The following is a 23,962-nucleotide window of genomic DNA, read 5'->3' on the forward strand; positions in this document are numbered from 1 at the left end:
TTTGTTTCCATATTTTAGGAGATTTTTGTTTGCAATGAATCCTATTTTAATCTAGTTTACCTGATGAGCTTCTCTCGATCTAAATTAATATCGCTAAAGTTGATTGCTTGGAAACACAATTGTGACCCAGATGGGCTTACAACCGCGCTGTGCTAAGCGCTCATGTTGCACGTTAAAGATAAGGGTGTATATACTGGCGCAAAGTTTAAGTCAATAAACGTTACAGAAATTTAATTAACTTCGTGTAAAGCATAGTCCGTTAGTTCGAATTTCTTCTTGATGTTAACTTAACCAAATGTTTGGGAAAATTCTCTTTAATCGTCCAAATCAAAATTGCAAAAGATGTGACGAATAAATAGCAAAACTAGCATACACATCTAAGATACATTAAGTATTCAGTTCAGAATTTTTTTTTCGTTTGTTCAGGTGGTAATATGCCTTCACCCAGTATGGGACCCAATCACCCCTACAACACCAACCCCAATCCGCCCCATCCAGGTTACGGTCACCCTGGCCCCCAAAGGTCGTTCCAAGGTCAATTCGCGCCAAATCAACCAATCAACAACCAACAGCGACCGTACTCAAACTATCAGTCACCAAATCAAATGACTCAGCACCCTATAGCGCCCCAACCGCCCATGAGTCAGCACTTTCAAGCGAACAATTATCAGCATCCACATGGTGGCGTCGTGAGTCAGGCTTCACTTACACCTCGACCGCCCCCTAGTGGTTCCACGCCAAACTCGAATCGCCAGAGAGTGGCTCGGGTCCGCTCGGCGGCAAGCAACGCAGAGATGACGTCACAAATGCCTGTGACGTCATCGGGGCAAGGGATGACGTCAGGGGCAGGGGTGCATACGAATCAAGTCAACTGCACGCCTGATGCGCAGGTAACGTTATTTGTTCTTGGTTAAAAAATGTAATTTTTTTCTTCCCTTAAATTTTTAATTGGAAAAAGCTCATTGGTTGTTTGTTAAAATAGTTGTTGTACCAAAACTACTTTTTGGTCTGTTATCATTTAAATTTTATATGTAGATTCCAGATGGATTTTTGCAGCAAGAATTTCTTGATTGTATTCCTGAACTTAGACCGGATGACCTTGGAGATATATCTACGAACGAGGTTTGTTAATTCTACGTTGATCAATTTTTACCGAAAGCCTTCCATTTTTTAAATTAATGTGGGTTTTGAAATTATGAGCTGGGCACTACAAGTCTGTATTCAAGAAGCTTGTGTATGCCCAACACAACTGGTGTATGGCCACGTGGTGCACATCCAATGTTGCTCACGGTGGTCTTCAATATATACTCAGGAAGATTGTGTGTATGTCCAGACATATGAAATATATTAAAAACTGTTCATTTAAATGGTAAATAAAAGGCCCAGTAAACATTTAATTGCAGTACTAAAAGAAAAATCGTAACCTACAGTGGGATTCGAACCCACGGTGTCAGCCTTTTTCCCTTGTTAACGTTAATCTCATTGTTTTGTTTCTTACTATTAAGTGTGTTTATGTTGTTAGAATCAGCCTTACATCAAAATGCCTGCTGACAGCACCACAGGTCCAGAAGGAGACCACGGTAAGACGTACTTGATTTAATTATTACGCTACAAGTGATTTTTGTGGTACAAATTTGATATTGCATCAAGTAAATTCAAAAAACATAAAGTGGGCTTGTTTTTGTGATATCTTATATTGCCTATTTAATATGTGTGTCTTTTTGAAACAAAAGTATCCAATTCCTTAATACCATACCTTTTACGACGCTGTGTTATGGCCTAAAATGCAAATAGGCTGTAATTTGGAAGTTATTTTTCAGATGAGTTTATAAAATTGCACATAATTTGAAACCTAACTATCTTAAATTATTATTTGTGGTTTTATTTTTGAAGTCGTATTTAATCTAATGACGTTTTAATTGTATTTTACGTAATTCAGCGTTTCGCAATGACGTCGAAAATGATGACGCAATGAGCGCCGCCACCAACACTGACGTCACACTGCCACCGATGTCCGCATTTTCGTCACGCATGGGTGAGTACAGTTGTGCTAAAAAATATCACTTACAAATACGATTAGATCAATTCGCAAAAACATTCACATTTGAATTTAACTATTTAATGTGCACCAAGATTTTTAAAGGGGAATCGTGCAAATAAAATGTACACCAAGCGATTTAAAGGGGAATCGTACAAAGAAATTGTGAACGAAGCAAATTAAAGGGGAGTCTTACAAGTGAAATATGCACCAAGTGATTTTAAAGGGAGGCGTACAAAAAATTGTAAACGAAGCAAATGTGCTATATGATAATTAGTTTCAAAACAGTACTTTTGTGTTTAGCCACACCTTTAATGGAAAAGCCTTATCCAGTTCCAAACCAACATCCCGCATCTAATATGGCGATAAACAGTATGAGTTCCATGCTATCCGCGCTGGTAGAGGAAGAAAAATATTTCGGAATGATTCCTCCACAATAGGATGACGTCATCACTTCAATGACGTCGTAAAAAGTTAAAAAAACCTTTGGGGGTACCATTTAACTTTCGTTTGATCTGAGCAATTTGTCACCGTGCCTTATAATGTTAGTTCGTGTTTCTTCTTTTTTATCTTGCGCAAAAGTTTCAAATCCGTATTTTTTGTGAAACATTTTTGTGTAATTCTACCGTACCCAGATTGTCTGATTTTTTTATCATTTTACCTTAATGAAAATTTGCATTTTAGATCAAATATTGATTAAATCATTTTGTTTTACCCAAATCCTGCCAATTTAGCTACGAATTTTTTTACCCCCAAAATGCACTTTTTTACCTAATTGTCAGATGCAGCCATTTAGTCTTTTTATTCATTACCACCATCATTCATATTCATTTGAAAGCTGCTGTTCCGTATTTTCCGCATTTTTTTCGTTTTTCCTTTCTTTCCGCTTTCCTCGTTTTCCGTTCATGTACAAACACGTTGCGAGCAATAAGAAGCGATCAAGAACATTATTTTGTCTTTGTTTGAGTAATTTGTATTTACACAAAACAACAACAGACAGAAAATTCAGTTGTATTCATCAGCTTTTTCTTCTTTTATTTCCTTAGTCAGTTTCATTATCCCAACTTGGTCTTTTAAGTTCGTCCGTGTATTGAGTATGCACAGCCAACAAAATATATCGCATTCTGTAAAAGTTGAAATGAAAAGCGTTACAAGTAGTTCATAAACGGATTTTAAATCAGCGTCATCTTGTCTGCTGTTATGCGTTTCAGTTAAGGCATTACACACGCAATTTTTAAACAACAACAAAGAAAAATTGACAGGAGCTGGATTCGAACCCGCGCCTCCAAGGGAGACTGCGTCCTGAACGCAGCGCCTTAGACCACTTGGCCATGCTGCCTATTGCTGTTTTTTAAACTCGGCGCTACATACGTAATTTTCAAACACAACAACAACAAAATAAAATTGACAAGTTAACCTTCCTGATGTTGTTGTTTAACGCTTTACATTATTCAACAATACTTTACATTACTTACTTGATCGTTTCTCCAGGGTGGTTAAACTTGTGCTACATGTGAAGCATAATGAACAGGTTAACGGCTCCTAAAAACACAAAAGTTAATCTAAGTAAAGTCTTGTTTGATCTTAATGCTTAAAGATCAGCGTTTCAGAACTGTATTCCCGTTAGTGTAAAAAAACGAGACGACAAAAAACAATAACCCGCATTTAAGGCTTATATACAGGGTTGCCATATAGTCATTATTTCTAAAATTTGTCATTATTTTGAAAAGCAATGTCTCATAAAAAATTATTGTCCTATTTTCTAAGTTTTCTAAGATTTGTGACTTGAGTCCTTTTTTTGTCTTGTTTTTAACAACTCAAATCCCTGCCACAGGTAATTGTAAACCTAGACCTGAGCTGTCATGAGATGCACAAAGTATTTTCTGCGAACAAGGAGTTGCTGAAACAGATTGTTTCTGGCAACAAAATATGACGTGTGATTTGTCATGGCCCGTATAAATGTTAAGATTTAGTAAAAACGTGAGTTTTGTTTTGTTTTGTATGAAATGTTAATTTTTCGGTTGTCCTTATAGTTTGGGGTCCATGTCGATGGCAACCCTGTTTATATACCTATACAAGTCGTTCCCTCAAAACGAACAGGCTAAAATCGGATGGAACCAAGATATTTATTCTCATTTACTAAATAAATATTTTATAAATATAGTTATGTAAAGTATCTGATATAGAACTGTTTGATCACAGACCTTTACTTCGACTGTGATAGTCACAGTTATCTCCTTTTTCCCCTCTTTCGTAGAATTATCTAAACGTAGAAACTATATGTTAATAGAGCAAACTAAACTTCAAAGTATTTTATTTGCATTGTGTACATTTATAATGTGAACAGTTTTAGTTTTTTTTCAACGCAGGTTATACGTAGGCCACGTCACGGGGGAGTGTGTAAAAACAATGTGTAAAATATCTGGTAATCGTCCAAAATTTAAACTTCCCAAGGTCAATGGCTTTAACAGTTAAACCATGGTAAAAAATGTCTGAAATTCAATTTGTTGAACATTTATTTAGTAAAGACATAGATGAATAGCTGGGATCAGCACTATAGTGTTGATGCAGACCAGCGATCACTGCACACTCATGTGTAAATTTAAGTACGCCAAGCCCATTGAAGGCTACATACCGAATTAGTCGGTCACCATACATTCACCACCATATGGCAAAAAGTATAGGCTAGGAAAATCTAACCTGTGGTGGGATTCGAACCCACGACAGGAGTCTTTCCGAGACTCGCGCTCTACCAACTGAGCTACACAGGCTTAGTGGTGTACCCACCGATAGTTGAATCACAAGCACCGTTTCCTGCTTCGTATGCTGCACATGTCAGCTTCGCAAAAAGCTAGTAGGGGATCGCCAGATCGTTCAGTAAAAAAAGGTTAGGCCTAGAGTACTACAATTTTATTTGTTTAGTGATTTAAATATCAATGTTAAAGACACAAAAAAAAACTCAAATTAGGTTTAAACAAGGGGTTCTTGTTTAATTAAAACGTTTATCCTAAACCAGGGTGCCCTCGCCTTATTGTACTCACCAAATTTCGAGTATGCGCTCGTTTCTTGTAACAACACAAAGAGTAGTAGAGCACACAAAAGTGTTTTGATCATTTTATAGCTTATCCTAATAGTTTACTGTACAAAACAAACAATCCAGACTAGACTTTCCATCACAGTTTTCCTAAAAACCTAGAAACCCTAGAAATATCTGCCTTGTGTCTCATTGTCTTTCCCATACTCATCATCTAAAGCAGTAAGTCTTATATTTGCATCTATTTGTCGTCGTGCTCTTTTCAGGAAATCCTTTATGCATCGAAATAAACGGAAGTTATTAATTTAAAGTATTAATTGTATATGACTAGTAGGCAAGAAAAATGTAAATTTGATGAAATCGACACCTATACTTAGTAACATGCATATTACTTTACCAGACTTTGCATGAAAGATTGAATAAGGTTACAAAATACATGGTTTAGAACAGTGTTTCCCAATCTATGGGTCGCGACCCAAAGTTGGGTCTTCCGATCATTCTGTTGGGTCGCCTGTTTTTGTGACAATATACATTGCGTGGCGTTTTTTTAACATTCCCCAGGGCTTTAAATTGTTGCCTAATAATAATTTACGACAACTTTGCGTGATAATGATTAACTCTGTTTGTGACGTCATAAGGTATGTGTTAGCTCACTGTTGGGCTTTGTTTGGCTGATAATGCGTTGAACCAGCTCTAAACTTAAACGGAAATGCTTAGTCGAAAAGTAATACGAAAAATATTTGTTTGACTATATGACTTTCAAAACTGGCGTAGTATAAAAAACTTTACCGACTTAAAGACAAAAATACAACTAGAAAAATAAGAATGCATGTCCATGGGTCGCGAGAAACCCAATAACAAAATTTTGGGAAGTATTTGGTTCGCGTCAAAAAAAGGTTGGGAACCACTGGTTTAGAACTGTGGATCATAGTACACCAGGCCAATTAAACGATTGTACCGAATTAAGACGGTCTCCCAAGCGTTCCCATATGGCAAGACACAGATTAGAAAAGTCTTGCCTGCAGCCATGAATATGATATATGAATGTGTAAGCCGTGATCGCTGGTCTGCATGAATGCTTCAGGGCTGATCCCAGTATGTGTTCATTTATTTTAGCTAAATAACTTACCAAACATGTTCTTGCAGAAAATGGGTGTGTTTTTCCCCCAAATAATACAGGATACAGCCTATATTTTGTCACCCGCTGCTTCTTATATGATGAGACCTTATAGGACAAAATAGTGGTTACTGTCTGCAGCTTGTCATTTATTGTCTTGGTGGTTTTATGCTGATTCAGTTTCTAAAGGTGGAAAACCCAATCCATGGCACTGAACCTAGATTGGTTACAAGAGTTCTAATTAACGCAACAAATTTTATAACGTAAAAACACATCGAATATACCTTCCGCAATCTTGCTGTGTTTAACTGTTCGAAATGTATTATATGAACGTTTTTATACACACCTCATAATAAAGGGCTAGAAACAGCAATTACATGGAGTTAGTAGACTATAAAATTCAAATAGACTTTATTGACTGTTAACTTCTTTCTATGTTTCACGTTTGTTCGTCGATGGCTGGCAACCGCTTCTTACAACGCCAAAAGACATTTAAGGTTCTTAGCAGCTTTGTTTTTACTTATTATTTATGTTCCAATGTTATTACAATGGGTCTACCGTCAACCTGTCTGTTTTTTTCATTCTTCTAATTTCTTTCTTAGTCTCTACAATATTTTGTCACATTGATACTTTAGTTGTTGTTGTTTTTCTGTAGCTTTGTTATATTCTATTGCTTTCATTAATAAACTGATGAAAAATGCAAACTTTTAAAATACTCTTCAAGTCTGTGTCTTGTGTATCAAAAACTTTTATTGTTGCAAGGTCAATTTTCTGCAAACAACTTTTTTTTCTTAATAAAGTTCTCAAAACGCCTGTATGTGTTTTGTTTTTTTGACAAGCACCCTATGTACAAGAAATTAAGTTTATTCATAATTAACCGAGTTTTCGGCATAGATTTGCAAAAACAATTCAAGCATTCATCTTTCATTGAAGTTGATGGTTGGATTCTGGTCCAACTACTACACTAAATACGGCGATTGAATCACACAGTCCACCGTTATTGCACCAAGCACAAATCAACTTCCTAACTGAAAAAGAAATAAAATAAAGTTGATAGCACCCTGATGAAATAAACAATTGCTGCCAACATTAAGGTCAAAAACGCTAATAAATTGCTTGACCACTGTAAAATTAATTAAACGTATTCATTTCGGGGCCAAATCAGTGAGTTTGTTTTCTTGCTTTCTAAGTTAACAATTTGTTAATTATTAGCAAAGTCATTTACTTTTTAATACCTTTATTTTTTACTCCTATGTGTTGAGCGTATTAACTTCATTTACATAAAAGGTAAAAAAGGTATTTATTTGGCTGTAACTATATGCCAGGTCAAGAACCACTGACATGTAAACTTTTCTTTGCCGTTCAAACATGATATGACATAAACAAAATCATAATTAAACGTGTAGAAAATTTACAACATTACAATATTTCCTCCAATAAATCAATCAAATTGCTTTCAAAGTTGATCCTATGACCTCAGGGTAACCCAAAGGCCTCATCGTCGACGGATGTAATTGATAAAATATTGGGCCATGTAATGTAAATTATATGTTTCCTAGTGAAAAGGTTGCTACTTGTGGTTATAAAAGTTCCAAGTTAGCGAATGTACGAGCATAAAGGATGTTGCAAGCACTGAATAATGTAACTGCTGTGCTACGAAGGCAATAGCATATGTTTAAATGGAGGCTGATTCGGTATATATTCTGGCGAACTATGCTTTTTTTAGTCTGCATGAATTGGTCTGCATGAGTGTATTGTTTTTGTACAAAAAATCTGGAGCACATTACTAATTCAAACAGAATAGGATAGGTATGGCGTTTGGTCTGTTTACAACACATCTTTAATACATTCAAGAAGTTTGTTTATCTAAAATACTTACTAGTAGTACTTATGTCACTGCATGTTACACCACAGATGTTGATCTTTTCGCAAACGTTTTGCTGTAAAACACAAAATAAACGTTGTATATGCAACTATTATTTCGGATATCAACTGGTATTTGTCTAACCCAGGGGTCGCCAATTACCACTCAAAGAGCCATTCGGATCAGTTTCATACAGTAAAACAAACACTGGGCGCCTCAGAGCCGTTTCAAAATTTAAAATAAAAGCCACTGCAAAAACGTCTTTTTTTGTCTCACGACATTCGACTTTTTGTTGTTATCTAGTTTCTCATCCCATATCTAGTAAACCAGTCTATAGTCAGAAGTGAAAGCAAGGGAATCTCTCCACGTAGCATTGAATGTCCGTTTGTTTTTATTCTTAAAACACGTGATTGTTACAGAAATATTAAAAAGGTGTTATTGCGTGCGGGCACACACTGCGAAAAAAAATTCATACATCGCAATAGATGTTAACATACACCAGTTTGTCTTTTTTATACTTCACGTTTCATAGTGTAGAATCGCCTTTGTAGTTATAATAAATCGTTCTAAACATTGGGTAACTTCAAAACCTGAGCAGCATTAGAAGGATCAAAAGCCGTATGTTGGCAAACCCTGATCCAACCATTTTTGAACGAATTTTTTTTTTACAATCCAAAAGTTTGAAAAAATAAACATTTTTTATTTACTTAAAAGTGCAAAAGGCACAATTTAAAATAATGTAGTTACAATGTTGGTAATCATTATAGTAACTTACCGCATGAATGCAAGCAACACAACTCACAAAAATCAATAAAATGAGCAATTTCATTGTTTTGTCATCAAATGTCTGTCACAGCAAGAACAGTTTTCTAATTGCAAGTGCTGAACTTCGAACATTTAGACACACTTATAAACCGATTTCAAGAAAAAGGTTGAGGGAGAAAACACTTTCTATGACTAAGTGCCGTGGTTTTAAAATGCGGTTTTGAACCGTCAAAATAAGCAGCAGTTTTTAGTATTTCTGCAATATTATCTGGAGTATTTTGGTTCTCACCTCCAACTTAATACCTAAATGGGCCAAAATTCGTTTTTCTGAGTGTTTGGGATGAACGGCGTCTCAAATTTAACCGCAAATTGGAGCAAACTTTAAACATTTTGCAGGTTGGCATTTGAAAATAAGTGGTGTTCTGGCCCTAGGCGTCTTATGACATTTGCAAGCCCTTTCTTTGAACTCTAACACGTATGCAAAAACAAGCTGAATAAACGAAGTTCAATCACCCAACCTGCTTTTACACCGAATTAATGCAGTTTTCGTTCACAGAAACCCCAAAACAAACGCATAAAAATATTTTAGTTTGCTCAAACGGTATGAAGACTTACCGCATGAGCTTAATCGAAACAACACAGAACCCTAAATAATGCGGCCCTTTATTTACACAAGGTATACTTTAAAATGACCCTGCTTTGTTCAAACTTTCTAGATGTATTAATTAGCGATATTGTGCAAAATAAATCGATTTGGAAAGCGGAACGATTTCAAATTGCTTAAAACAGTGCCTTGAAAACCAAAAAAGATGTTGCTGTAGCGCGTTTAGTTGTAACACGACTTTTTGTAATATTCAGCAACATTTTTAAGGATTTCTGTAGTATTTTCCTCTTTATTATTTTTTGTTGACTTTTTTTCAAAGTAAAATATTAGCAACCTAAGGTTCACACTTAGTAAAATACTTTAAAAAATCAAATGAATGTGTTCGAAATAAACAAATTTGACCGGTTATATTGTTAAATGAACCACGTATTACGACGTAGGCGTTTAAACTGCCTTCAAGTCAGCCTTTTATAATGGGCGGTTTTGGGAAATTCTTTCATGCTTAGTCAGTTTTTAAAGCTTTTCCAAAGATTCGGTTTCGGCGAATATTTTGTTACGATTCGGCCGAAACCGAATCTTTTACGAACAAAAACGTAAAGCGTAAAATGTGTCGCTTCCGGGTTATAGGGTACCACACAATCTTTCAATTTACACCCAAAATCGAGTCAAGTTTTTTAATTCGTAATGCATTATTGTGTTTCGGACAACAAAGTAACTCGTCAGCAGACTGGAGAACACGCCCGAGGCAATGCTAAATGAACAACAATGATGACGGAGCACAAGTATTCTGAACTGTTTGCCTGGTTGAAAAACATATTTAAAATTCCTTCCGAAATCCCTCCCCGGTTGGAAACCACTGATCGATGTCTTGTAAACATGTAGACTTTAACGATTTACCGATTGGGTTTCATCGAAACTACGCGTACACAAAGCGGCCCCGTGAAAAACGGTTAAATTTGGACGTTCATCCCAAACACTTGGAAAAACAAATTTTGCTTTATTTAGGTACTAAGTTACAGCTGAGAACCAAAATTCTACAGATAGTATTGTAGAATTACCAAAAACTACTTGAATATTTTCACGGTTGCAGTATGAAATCAAGGCACTTAGCCATCGAAAGTTGTTTTCTCCTACAGCCTTTTTCTTGAAAAATGGTTACAAGTGTGTCTAAATGTTCGAATTTCGGCACTTGCATTTAGAAAACGGTTGTTGCTGAGACAGACATTTAAAGACAAAATAATGAAGTTGGTAATTTTATTGATTTTAGTGAGTTGTGTTGCTTGCATTCATGCGGTAAGTTACTATATTGATTACCAATATTGTAAATACATTATTGTAAATTGTACCGTTTGCACCTTAATTTTTTTCAAATATTTTTTTATTGTAAAAGTATAGAGCCAATAAATGATAAGCTGCAGACAGTGCACACCTTTGAATGGCCAATGCGGCCGATCTCTCGTCACCGGCTGCACTGATTAGACACTATAGGTCGAAACACTGTGCACTGTCGGCAGCTTGTCATTTTTTATCGATAATGAAAAACGATCAGAAATGGTAAGATAAATGCCGGTTAATATCCAAATAATAGTCGTACATACAACGTATTTTTTTGTGTTTTACAGCTAAACTTTTGCGAAAATAACAACATCTGTGGTGTAACATGCAGTGACACAAGTCATACTGGTAAGTATTCTAGACAAAGAAACTCCCTTAATGTATTAAAGATGTTTTGAAACGGTCGAACAATAACACTTTAACTGTGTAGGGTTAAAAACAGCAACAAAAGTAATACACTTGTTTTTGTATCACCCCAAGTTGAAAATACGATTTTAATTAATAATGTAAACGCATCAAGTCAACAAGCAGACAGTGCATACTGCTTCGACCTATGAAGTCTTATCAGTGCAGATGGTTACAAAACATAGCCCGTATTGGCTAGTTTATCCATCTAATAGCAATCCTGTTTGTTGGGAGTTACAGGCAGAAAGTCATGACTTACCAATTCTGTTTGAATTAGAATTGTGCTTCAGAATGAAAACTGATCAAAGCAGAATATTGTAAACAGGCATTTTTAATTTGAAATTGGCCTTGGGCTATTATTCTGACCAGCAATGATGAGTCATGTGTATGCATAAATAAATCAACAGGCTTTAATGTGATGAGTCATAGTACACCAGTTCAATTTTGACGATTTTTGACCTATGCTATAAATTTTGATTTTGAAATTTTGAAATTTTGGTCAAAAAATAATCGCCCTAGTGATAATGTATTTCCAACCACACTGGGATTCGAACCCGCGAAACGAGCCTATCAATCAAATCAATCACAAATTTGTACCGGGATCGTTCCTAAAGCATTCATGCAGACCAGCGATCACGGCATACTCATGTAAAAATCACAGTACGCCACGCTTATTAAACACGTCATAACAAATTAGCATTTAGTGTTTGGTACAGGATCTATCCCGCAAGTAGTGGGCAGTGATCGTCATAACAAATTAGCTGACATTAAACAAATGTCATTGCCTTTATCGGTGTCAGTTACGCACGTTCATTGCTTGCCAGTTCCTTTATGATCATGCATTTGCAAACTTGGAACTTTTGTAATCACAATTTGCAACCTTTTGAAGTAGGAAACAAATAACTTACATTACATGCCTATTTTTATCAATTCCGCTGGCGCTGGGGCCTTTGGGTGACCTTTAGGTCACAGGAACAACTGTGTAAGCACTTTGATTGATTTATTGGCGGAAATATTGTAATGTTGTCAATTCCCGACACGTACACTTATGATTTTGTTTATGTCATATCGTGTTTGGATGGTAAAGAAAGGTTCATATGTCGTTGGTTCTCAACCTATCATGGTTACAGCCAAAGAAATAACTTTTTTACCGTTTATGTAATTGAAGTTAATACGCTTAACACATACCAATGAAATAAAGGTATTTAAAGGCAAATGACTTTGCTAAGAATCAAAAATTGTTAACTTAAAAAGCAGGAAAACAATCCACTGATTTGGCCTCAAAAGAAAACAAGTTTAGTTAATTTAATTTGACAGTGATCAAGCATTTTTATCGGCGTTATTAAACCTTTATTTTGGAAGCAATCGTTCATTGCATCGGGGTACTATAAATTTGTATTTCTTTTTCAGCTTTTAAGTTGCTATGTACTTGCTGCAATACCGGAGGATTGTGTTCACCGCCTGTATTTTTTGGTGGATGGGGATCCGAAGGATCCGGTTCCAATTAACAGTTTCTAAAATGAAAGAAAAATTGATTCGTTTTACAAAGTTATACGGAAGCCTTGGTCATTTATTTGAACAAACCTCATTTGTTCATACTTTTTCATTTGTTCATACTTTATCATTTGTACATACTTTTTCATTTGTACTTACTTTTTCATTTGTTCATACTTTTTCATTTGTTCATACTTTTTCTTGTTGTTGGCAAAAAAAGGTGTTTCTAATAAAGTCATGATTTTTATTTGCATTGACGTCACAGTTCCATTTTTGAACGTTTAAGTAAACAGCAAGGAGACCCCCAAAAAAACTCATAGGGTTATCGAGTCAAGGTTAAGTGTCCTGTTATTTGAATGGTGGTTGAAATCCGTTTTCTGAGTGTGTTCTGCCGTAGGATCGCAACCGATCGCACAAACCTGGCGGGGTATGTCCGGTTGCATAAGACGGTGGTTGAACCCGAGGGTTCTGCTGCCCAAATTAAACCCCCTAAAAACGAAAACACCAGCGCGGTCCCTCGGAACATTTTCTGTGATCCCGTAGGCAGACCCGGGTGTCCCGAAGACAATTCTTTACGACGATGAAAATGTTGCTGTCGAGCATCTCCTCCTCTGCGTTTCTGCTATTGCAAAATACTGTAGAGATTAAAAACGAAAAAATAAAAATAAAAAAAAACAGACAGGTTGATGGTAGACCCATTGTAATAACATTGCAACAAAAATATAAATTAAAATTATATCTGTTAAGTACCCGTTTTTTGTCTTTGTAATAAGGGGCCAAGGACAAAAAAAATTCTTTTTTTTTCAATAAAGAAAAAAGTTTACAATCAATAAAGTCTATTCAGTTTTTACAGTCTACTAATTTCATGCTACTGATAGGTTACACCAAGTCTTTTATTGAGTGTGCATAGTGACTTACATATCATACACTTTAAAAAGTTAAACGCAGCATACGGAAGGGATATTTGATGTGTTATAACGTTATAAAACACAAAATAAAAAGAAAACTTGTTGCGTAAAACTCTAGAAATACATCTTGATTTAGTGGCATGAACGAGGTTTAACGTGAATTGGAAAATGATTCAGCATAAAATCTTCATGCCAATGAATGATAAACTGCAGACAGTGCACACAGTTTTGGCCTATAAAATCGCATCAGTGCACCTGGTGACAAGAGATAGGCCGTATTAGCTAGTATAGCCATCCAAAGTCGCACCAGTTTTTGGGAAATACCACGCTACAAATTCATGCCAAACCTATTCTGTTCGATGCCACTAGTGGTCGTAAACCACACATTGCTACAATAGCCAATACGGCTTATCTCTTGTTACCAACTGCAATGTTGAGACATTTTAGGTAGGCCTACCATCAACCTCTTTTTGGAGGACATGTTTTCTTTTTAACACAAAGCAAGTTGTCCCCCAAGGACAATCAAAACCCCAAATGTGTCCCAAGGACAATCAACCTCCTTTTTGAATTTTCTGTATTCACTAAATACTTAAATAACAATGGCGTCTTTAAAACCGGCCAAAGAGTGCGAATTGTGGTGATTGTTAATTGAAATTCACAATTTATAGTAAGTTAAACTTCATGCAAATTGGACTCTAATAATTGACTGCGTGAAAATGTTCAAATATCTTGTGCCTTCATTTTCTTTTGACACAAAAGTAAGTGTTAATATTCTTTCTCGGAAATGTGTCTGCCTTTTTAGTGATGAAAATATAGTAGGCCTATTTTTTTGGGTCAAAACAGTGTGCACTGTCTGCAGTGATTTAAGAGGTTCTGATCTTTTGAAAGCCAAAGTGTTACCGCCTTGTTGAAGCCAAATGAGAACCGGACCATTTGACCAATAATGTCATTCAGTGGCTCAGATATATTTCTGTATATTCAAATAAAACTCAGTGTGTTCAAAAGAATTGCTTCCTGTGCTATTTGTTGCCCTTAAACAATGGCATTCTTAACCTGCAGACATTGCACACTGCTTCGACCTATAAAGTCTTATCAGTCATCGCATTATATTGTTAAATGGAGATCGTACGACATTTATGCATGCACAGTTTCGAGAAATTCTTTTAGGCTTAGTCATGGTATCTAAAGCTTGAGAAACAATGAAACGCCTGCGGCCAAATTACCACCTACACAGAAACTCGCACAAAATACCGATTTCGAAATAACAAATCGAAATTTTCAAAAACCTAATTTAGCAGTCGGAAACATGTTTTGATTGATTATGTTGGGCATATGTTAAAGTACATGGCTTGATTTGACCTTATATGGTTTTGACCTCACTGCTTTTACGCAATTTAAAAATTCTTTGCATTCAGAACTGATTTGTTATATGGGTTGTTTTATGTCACTCTTTTTCTATCTCTTATTGATATATCTAGAATATTCGAACAAAGCAGTGGCAGTTTATAATATACTTTAGTTAATAAATTTAGGTTAATCCGTTTTCAATATGATGTAGGGTCGTTTTATTTAGGTTTCGGTGTTGTTGCGATTATACTCATATACGCTAAGTCGTTAAAGTCTATATGTTTACATGACATTGATCAGTGGTTTCCAACCGAGCAGGAATTCCCAAATGGCATATTTTTACGGTCGTATTATGAAACCAAGGCTAAGTCATCGAAAGTTGTTTTTTCTCTCGGCCTTTTCCTTGAAAACGGTTTATAAGTGTGACTAAATGTTTGAACTTCGGCACTTGTATTTAGAAAACGGTACTTGCTGTGACAGACATTTTAAAGACAAAATAATGAAGTTGGCGATTTTATTAATCTTCCTGAGTTTTGTTGCTTGCATTCATGCGGTAAGTTATAAAAATAATAACGAAAAATATATAATTTGTATATTGCACCTTTTGCACCTGAAACTTTAACAACTGGGTTTTATTTTTTCTATTGTTTGCTTAGTAAAAATAAAATAACTATCACAAATGGTTAGGCAAAGGCCGGTTAAAATCCAAATAATGGTTGTATATACAACGTAATTATTATCTTTTACAGCAAGGCTATTGCGAGAATTTCTGTGGTGCGACTTGCGGCGACATGAATACTACTTGTAAGTATTTTAGACAAACAAGGTGCCTAAATGAATTAGTAATTTAAATTTTTGGCCCTTTCAAATTTGGGTATGAACACGGCAAAAGCATAATCTGGAATTAGCCCCGGAGCATTTTGTTGACCAACATTGGTGACTCATTAAAATAAGTTAAAAGCGCTGACGCCATATCATAGGTTTAGCAAAGTTTGATCTTAGAAAATATAGTTATGCACAATTCTTTGATAATTTTTTCCACTTGGTGTTTGTGTGAGATTATACGTAATATGATTCACAAGTTTTACTAAGCAAAACAAATTATAATAGGCCAGGTATTTTTGACATTCTCCTTATTTTAACAGCAATTGTTTTATCAAGGTACTATAAACATTTTTTTTTTTCAGTTCGTCGGTTGGTTTGTGCTTGGTGCAATTACGGAGGACTATGCGATTCAATGACTGCGTTTACTGAGGGGCCAGAATCCAACCCACAGCTAGAAAAATAAATAAAAATTTAAACGTTTTACCAAGTCATACCAAAGCTTTGGTCAACATTGTTTCTTGTATATACCTACACTTGCTGTTGCCCATAAAGGGTACTTGTTAATAAGCAATTAAGGCGTATGAGTTGGACATTTCACCAAGAAAAAACAAGGGTTTTCACTGAAATTTGAATTTGCAACAGTTGAATAAAGTCTTAGATACACGAGACACGGACTTGAAGAGTATCTTAAAATTATGCAGCGACAGTTCGATAAAGTACACTATATTTGCTTTTTTGAAAAATACCGATTCCAAAAAAGTGAAAATCGACAGAAATAGATTTTTATACTTCCATAACCACGCAAACACCACAAATATTCGAAAAAGGATAATTTCCCAAAACTAATTCCTAGTTTAGCATTCGGAAACATAATTTGATGAGTTTGGTTGCGAAATTGGTAAAACACAGCGCTTACACTGGTCTTTTTTGGTTTCAAAGGCCCTCTTTGACGCAGTTTGAAATCTCTTCGCATTCGGAACCGATTTATTACCGCTTTTCTGCAAATATCGCAAATTAATACATGTAGAATATTCGAACAAATCAGTGGCATAAATCATATACTTTGGGTAAATGAATTTATGTTTAGCAGATTTAGAGTCGATGTAATCAACGGGGCCGGTTTATTTAGATTTCTGTGTTGTTACAACCCAAACGGAAGTCGTTAAAATCTATATGTATACAAGACATTAATCAGTGGTTACCAACCGGAATGGAATTTCCGAAGGAATTTTAAATCCTGAGGAAAGAAATTTGTCGTGAGCAGTTCCCGCCTTTTTTTTGCTTTTCAAGTCGAGATGTACCCAAGCAGCTAATTTTTGGTTCGATCTAATGTTTCGACAGTTTAGCCGAATAAATTCGACCGAATCATTTATTACGTTGAAGTCGTAAGCTACATTTGTGATATGAAAACACAAGTTTTTTCAAACATGCAGGCCAACAGTTCAGAATACTTTTTTTCGTCATCACTGTAATTGTGTGGGGTTTAACATTGCCTCAGGCATGATTGCCTGTCTGCCAATGAATTACTGATTTGTTGTCTGGAGTGCGAAAAACAATAATACATCACAGAATTATAAAAGTTTACACGATTTGAGTTATGGTGTAGTTTGAAAGATTGTGTGGTACTCTATAAGGCGGAAAATACACTTTTTACTCTTTACACTTTTTTTCGTAAAAGATTCTATTCCGGCTGAATAGGAGGAAATTATTCGGCCGAAACCGATTTGGAATAATAGCCGATTCGGCCGAATAAATTCAGCAAACCGAATATTGCTTGTCAAACCTTTGAAGCAAACTGAAAATATTATTTTTATGCGTTTGTTTTGGGATTTCTCTAAAAGGAGGCTGCAGAAAATAAGGTTGTTTACATATAGTTTATTTCAGCTTATGTTTTTGCATACTTTTTAGAGTTAAAAGAAAGGACATTTTTAAGACCAGAAGACTACTCATTCTCAAATGCCAATCGGCAAAATTTTCAAGTTTATTTTAAAGAAAACTGTACAGTTTGCTCCAATTTGCAGTTAAATTTGAGAGGGCGTTCATTCCAAACACTTGGAAAAACGAATTGTGGTCAATTTAGGTGTTAAGTTGGGGCTGAGAAGCAAAATACTTCCGATGATATTGCAGAATTACGAAAACTACTTGCATATTTTTCGGTTTAAAAGTCGCAGTATGAAACCATGCCATTTAGTCATCGAAAGTTGTTTTCTTTCATTGTCTTTTTTCTTTGAAACGCTTCATAAGTGTGACTAAGTATATGAAGTTCGGCAATTGCATTTAGAAAACGGTACTTTCTGTGAAAGACATTTTGAAGAAAAGTTGTTTATTTTTTAATCTTCCTGAGTTTTTTTACTTGTATTCATGCGTGTTACAAAAATAATAACAAAAATGCATAATTTGTAAAATGTACCGTTTGAACCATAAACCTTTGTTTTCTATAGTTTGCTTAGGAACAAAGAACTATCAAAAATAGTTACGTAAATGCAAGTTAATATCCAAAATAATAGTTGCATGTACAACGTATTTGTTTTACAGAAAAACTACAGCGATTATTTATGTGGCGTGCCATGAGAGGACTTAAAAGTTACTGGACGTATTAAGGCCCATTATTTTTATATTTTTTTTGCATAACAAAAAGGCGTCTTATCTGATCCCTTATTAGTAACTAAACTTAATTCACAACGGTTGTTAAAGTTTGCGTCGTTCTTTCTGTATTAGATTTTTTATTGAAGGTTTATTGGTGGCTCTAATTCATGAAATTACCTGATAGGTAATAGCCAGTAACTCATTATACATGTGGCGTTTGTTTCAATGTGATCAAGAGCAGTTTCAACTGTTTAGTTTCGTTTTGTCTCTCAACGTCAACTGTGTAATTTTTTTAACAGCAACAAATGTATTATAAATGTATGGTTTAAATATGGTTTAATAATGTGGTAATGTGGCGAATACGGTAAAAAATGGCAAGTAATGAATATTTGGTTTAAACCATGGTTAAGTATTGTGCCACCTGTTAGAGTTTTGCCATAAACACTAAGTAAAGGTCATAAAAACTTGCGAAAGCATAACTCTGTAAACTAATTCTTCAAGAAGAATTTGCCTAGAGCAGTGGTTCCCAAACTGGTGGCCATAGCCCAGTACTAAGCCACGAAGACATTTTTAATGTACCACAGAGCCATTTGAACAGATTCTACTGTTTTGTTATATAGTAGATATTAGGCGCTATGATTTGAAAAACATAATGGTGGTGTCTGTATACATGTGTATACACAAATAAAATAACCAACAAGCTTTATTGTAGCATGATTTAAAGGTCATACTAAGTAAAACAAATGATTTAAAGTATGACAGGCCTATTGAAGACGTCATACCGACTTAGCCGCTCATCAAGCATTCCCATATACGGCATAGGCTAGAAAAATCTAGCCCTCGGGGTGATTCGAACCCACGACAGGTACCTTTTTCTACCAATTGAACCACACAGACTTAGCAGTGAGCCCGTCGAAATTCGAATCGTTGCCAGCCTCGCATGCTGCCATGTCAGCTTCGTATTATGGGACTGGCAGAATGACTAGTAATCATTTACATTGATAACTGGGATTAATCCTTAAGCGTTCATGCAGGACCAGCAAACACTCATATATAAATCACAGTACGCCAGGCCTATTAAAGGCGTTATTTAAACAAATGCTATTTCCTTCATACAACGTATATTCATCGATTGCAAAATCTTTTAAAATCGAGAATTCGCAAACTTGGCACTTTTGTAACCACCATTTGCAACCTTTTGAACCAGAAACATACCATTTACATTACATGCCCAATTTTATCAATTACATCCGCTGGCGCTGAGGCCTTTGGGTGACCCTTAGGTCATAGGAACAACTTTGCGAGCAATTTGATTGATTTATTGGAGGAAATATTGTGATGTTGTATATTTCCTACATGTTTTTTATATTATTTTGTTAATGTTATTTCTTGTTGGATGTTAAAAAATAGCTTATATGATAGTAGCTCTTAACCTGGCGTAGTTATACCAAAGAAGTGACTTTTTGACCTTTTATGCAAATAAAGTTAATGTGCTCATTACACTCCAGTAAAAAATGAAGGTAATTAATAGCAAATGACTTTACTAACAATTACCAAACCGTTAACTTAAAAAGCAGGAAAACAAAACCAATGATTTCGCCCCAAAGCAAACAAGTTTAGTTATTTTAACTTTTCAGAGTTCATTATACAGTGGTCAATCATTTTTATCAGCGTTTATGACACTGCACTTATTTTGGCCGCAATCGTTTATTTCATCAGAGTAGCCTACTATAACCTTTTTTATTTCTTTTGCAGTTTATAAGTTGCTATGTACTTATTGCAATCACGGAGTACTGTGTGGAGACATCGCATTTTGGGTAGGAGGAGGGGGCCCGAAGGATCAGGTTCCAGCCAACAGTTTCTAAAATGAAAGAAAAAAATTGATTCGTTTTACAAAGTTATACGGAAGTCTTGGTCATTTATTTGAACAAACCTCATTTCTTGTACATACTTTTACTTGTTGTTGCCAATAAAGTGTTCTTGTTAATAAACAAATAACGGCGTTTGAAGTGAGACCTTAAATTGATTAAAAAAAGGTTGTTGCAGAAAACTGACTTTGCAGCAGTAGAATGAAGTCTCAGATACATAAGACACAGACTTGAAGCGTATCTTAAAAGTTTGATGTTTCTAGACTTTTATTGAGTGTGTATAATGACTTTCATTTAATGCACTTTAAAAAGTTAAACGCAGCAAGCATACAGAAGGAATATGTGATGTATGAACGTTATAAAACACAAAATAATCAGAACATTTGTTGCGTAAATCGAATCTCTAGAAACCAATCTAGGTTTGGTGACATGAACGGGGTTTTCCATTTACATGAAGTACATTGGATATGGAATTAACGTATAAGCATTATGCCAATAAATTACAAGCCGCAGAGAGTGAACACTGTTTAGTCCTATATAGTCTCATGAGTGCAACTGGTGACGAGTGATAGTACGTATTGGCTAGTGTGCCTATCTAAAGGCACTCAAGTTTTTAGAGAGTAACCGGCTAAAAAGTCATGCCTAACCTATTGTGTTTGATGCCACAACTGGGCGTAAACCACACATGCCTACAATAGCCAATACAATCTATCTCTTGTCACCAGCTGCACTGATGAGACGTTTCAGGTCAAACCAGTACTGTCTGCAGTAAATCAACATGTTTTGATACTTCCAAAGCCAATATATTACCGCCTTGTTGAAGCCAAATACCATTTCAACAGCTGAGAACCGGACCATTTGAGCAATTATGCCATTCAGTGTCTCAGAGATATTTCTTAAAATTCAAATAAAACTCAGTGTATTCAAATGAAATACTTCCTACCAAATTTCCAGACCTTAGATCCCATCCAACTTTCTTGCACAATTTGCTTGATGACGTGTGCTGTGACGTTGAAGGTGACGTATGAGCCCGAAGTGCCTTTTTTTCCCTGGCGAAGTCGTGTTGTTGTAAAACGAAACATGGACAATTTGGTTTTGACATTCAGTCAGCTTGTAGTACAGGCAAGAGGGACAATGAAGTATCTGGTTTTATTCTTGTTCATTTTGTGCATTGGAACAAGTGCAGGGGTAAGTGATATGAATTTTCATTCTCAAATGTTTGTTCGTCTATAGCAGGGGTCGAGCAAAATACCAGATCAGCCAAGTCTCAGTTAGCCGTACTAATATTTTACTTCTAATTTCGTAGCCTATATTATTTACCTTGCTGTGAAACGTCTCGCATTTTACGTAGTTATTTTGTTGATTAGCTACGTGTAAGCATGATTGCAAAAAAATAGGCGAAAAATCAGTCCATGACCACCAACTTCTTGCAACTTGTTGTTCGTGCAGATATGAGTGTCAACTATTTTAATGCAATCTTTGTGACACATGTCGTTCTAGAGCACACTTAGTTTCATGCATTAAGTAAATTTTATTGTAAAGAAACCATTTTTCCAAGATGGCCGCGGGCCGGAAGCTTTGCTTGGCGGGGAAGTTCCGGCCCGCGTTTGTGTAACGGAAACTTTTTGCTAAACGTGTCATACATGTTTCGTTATTATCTATTCTATTTGTTCATTATAAAACTGTATCATAAACTGGTCAAAACAGTTTTTTTTACATGCTCGACTTTATACGTTCAGCAGAGCTGTATATGCAGTGCTGGATTAACCATTAGGCACGTGCCTACAGGCCAGTCAAAAATCCAGGCCACTTTTCTTTGTGACAATGATTTGGCAACACTTATAATTCTAATTTTTTGCTTGGCAACCCTGATTTTCGGGCCACTTATAAAATGTGCCTACAGGCCAGCAGACCCTTAATCCGGCACTGTGTATATGGGTCAGAATTGGGGCCTAAGTCAACACAAGTGTTGGGGAAATTTTAAACAAGACCCACTTTAGTTCCAAAAGTCGGTTAAATTAAAACACAAATTATGCCAAGTGTAAAAGCAAGCCCATTTATTTAACCAAAGCTCGAACCTGAGGTGACAAAAACGCACTGTTACACAACTCTGGCCTTTTTTTCTCAACGAGTTTCCTGCAGATAGATATAGTTTGATATTCATTAGTTAATAAATAAAACACAGTTTACTGGTAATGTATGTTGCCAACAAACCAGTTTAAAAGTTACAATAGAAACACATCAATCTTTTATGAAATGGCTTCGATTAAACTATTATATATTTTATTTCAGAATCGACATTGTTCCCGATTTTGCAAACCCAAATGCGACAGTATTGACGGAATTGGTAAGAAATAATTAATTTTTTTCCTAATATTGCTCTTTTGTGTTTTTAAAAGAGTTTAAACGGAAGCAAATTTTCTATAAACGGATTTCCAAACGAACTTCGTGCAGTCTACCATAGCACTTGTTTCATGCACGACTTTGCACGCTTAAAGCGGATTTCCTAACGAGCTCTGTGCTGTCAACCATAGTGTTTGTTACAAGCACAACTTTGTATGTTTAAAGCGGTTCCCTAACCAACTTCGCGCAGACAACTATAGCACTTGTTTTATGCACCACTTTACAAACTCCTAGTCGATTTTGTAACTAGGTTTGTGCAGTCAACACTACAAACAACCAATTGATGCAACAAAGATTTGAACCGGCGACCTAACAAACTTCTAATCAACTTATTGTTTTCTTGTTAGGAAGTTGGATTTGCATCCACTGCTACAGTATTGGTGGATGTAACATCGAGGCTTTAAACTTTGAAAAAGAATTAAGAAGAAAACTGAAGAACGACCATTTTGACTTCGACTAAAAAGATTAAAAACAATGCTTTACAATTTTGTCTTATAAAGACTTTGTTGACAATGTAGTTAAATTGTTATTTACTCTCAGTTGTAAATGTAATTTGCATAATAAATGCTTAAATACTTGTATATTTTTTCATGGAAACCACGCTAAAAAAGAGTCATTTTGAAACAGTCGTATCAACATTTGGGTCTACTAGATCATTTAAAATGGAAAGCTTTTTTGTCTAAACCATCGAAGAGTATGCAAATTTAAAACTAGCTCAGTGCATGTAAGTATAACGGTGTGTGTTTATTCTTTATCCGATTTTTTTATGGTTTTAATGCTTAAAAGATTATTGTCGCTATGATTCTTGCATTTTGAATCTGCCACAAAATGGATTTAGGAAACGCTTAAGCTTTGCAACGTCCACAAAATGCTTTTCATTGGTCCGGACGTTATTAAGCGGATAATCGTGAAAGTGATTTGATGTTTTGCCCATAACGCCGCTAGCAATTTTGTGGTTCCCAGTATCTTTTTCCAAAATTTTCTTTTAAGTTGACAAGTTGCAACAATTTCATTTGATGCTATAATTACTGTTTAACTCCTAATTTTTGTTTCGTTGCTCTAGAAAGTTCCTTGCTTTTGCCTATTGTGCCAAAACTGTTGTACATTTCTAATTGGTTGTACGTTTTTGTGCTATAAGTGTTGTCCTTGCCTAATTGTTTCTTTGTTTTGTGTCAAATGTACATTTTCAAATAAATGCTTCTTAAAGCTTGTCGTTGAGGCGATTTTTAGCAGTTTTGGGAACTAACGCAAGATTTTCAAATCTCTTGATATAATGTATCCGTTTTACTGCGGCATAACTTTTTCAGGGCAATTTCAATCTAAATTATTAGAAACCAACGTTAATTGATTTCATTATGGTTTAAAAAGC

General features: G+C 35.5%; 1 protein-coding gene and 2 non-coding genes across 3 annotated transcripts in view; 1 reads left to right on the forward strand and 2 right to left on the reverse strand.

Moving 5' to 3' along the window:
- LOC145218326 (transcriptional activator GLI3-like) overlaps positions 1-2,985 on the forward strand; it is a 39,523-nt gene extending 36,538 nt beyond the window's left edge. The window contains exons 25-29 of the mRNA XM_080085733.1: positions 427-890; positions 1,036-1,122; positions 1,523-1,580; positions 1,940-2,035; positions 2,342-2,985. Of these exons, the coding sequence (XP_079941859.1) occupies positions 427-890; positions 1,036-1,122; positions 1,523-1,580; positions 1,940-2,035; positions 2,342-2,478 (842 nt within the window). The 3' untranslated portion in view covers positions 2,479-2,985. The remainder of the gene's footprint in view (positions 1-426; positions 891-1,035; positions 1,123-1,522; positions 1,581-1,939; positions 2,036-2,341) is intronic.
- A 309-nt stretch (positions 2,986-3,294) lies between these two features.
- Positions 3,295-3,377, reverse strand: Trnal-cag (transfer RNA leucine (anticodon CAG)). The gene has a single exon. It is a non-coding gene; the product is annotated as a tRNA-Leu (tRNA).
- A 1,358-nt stretch (positions 3,378-4,735) lies between these two features.
- Positions 4,736-4,809, reverse strand: Trnas-gga (transfer RNA serine (anticodon GGA)). Its single transcript has one exon. It is a non-coding gene; the product is annotated as a tRNA-Ser (tRNA).
- Positions 4,810-23,962: the final 19,153 nt, after the last annotated feature.

The sequence above is a fragment of the Phallusia mammillata genome, chromosome 3 (assembly GCF_965637545.1).
Source record: "Phallusia mammillata chromosome 3, kaPhaMamm4.hap1.1, whole genome shotgun sequence".
Taxonomy (NCBI): domain Eukaryota; kingdom Metazoa; phylum Chordata; class Ascidiacea; order Phlebobranchia; family Ascidiidae; genus Phallusia; species Phallusia mammillata.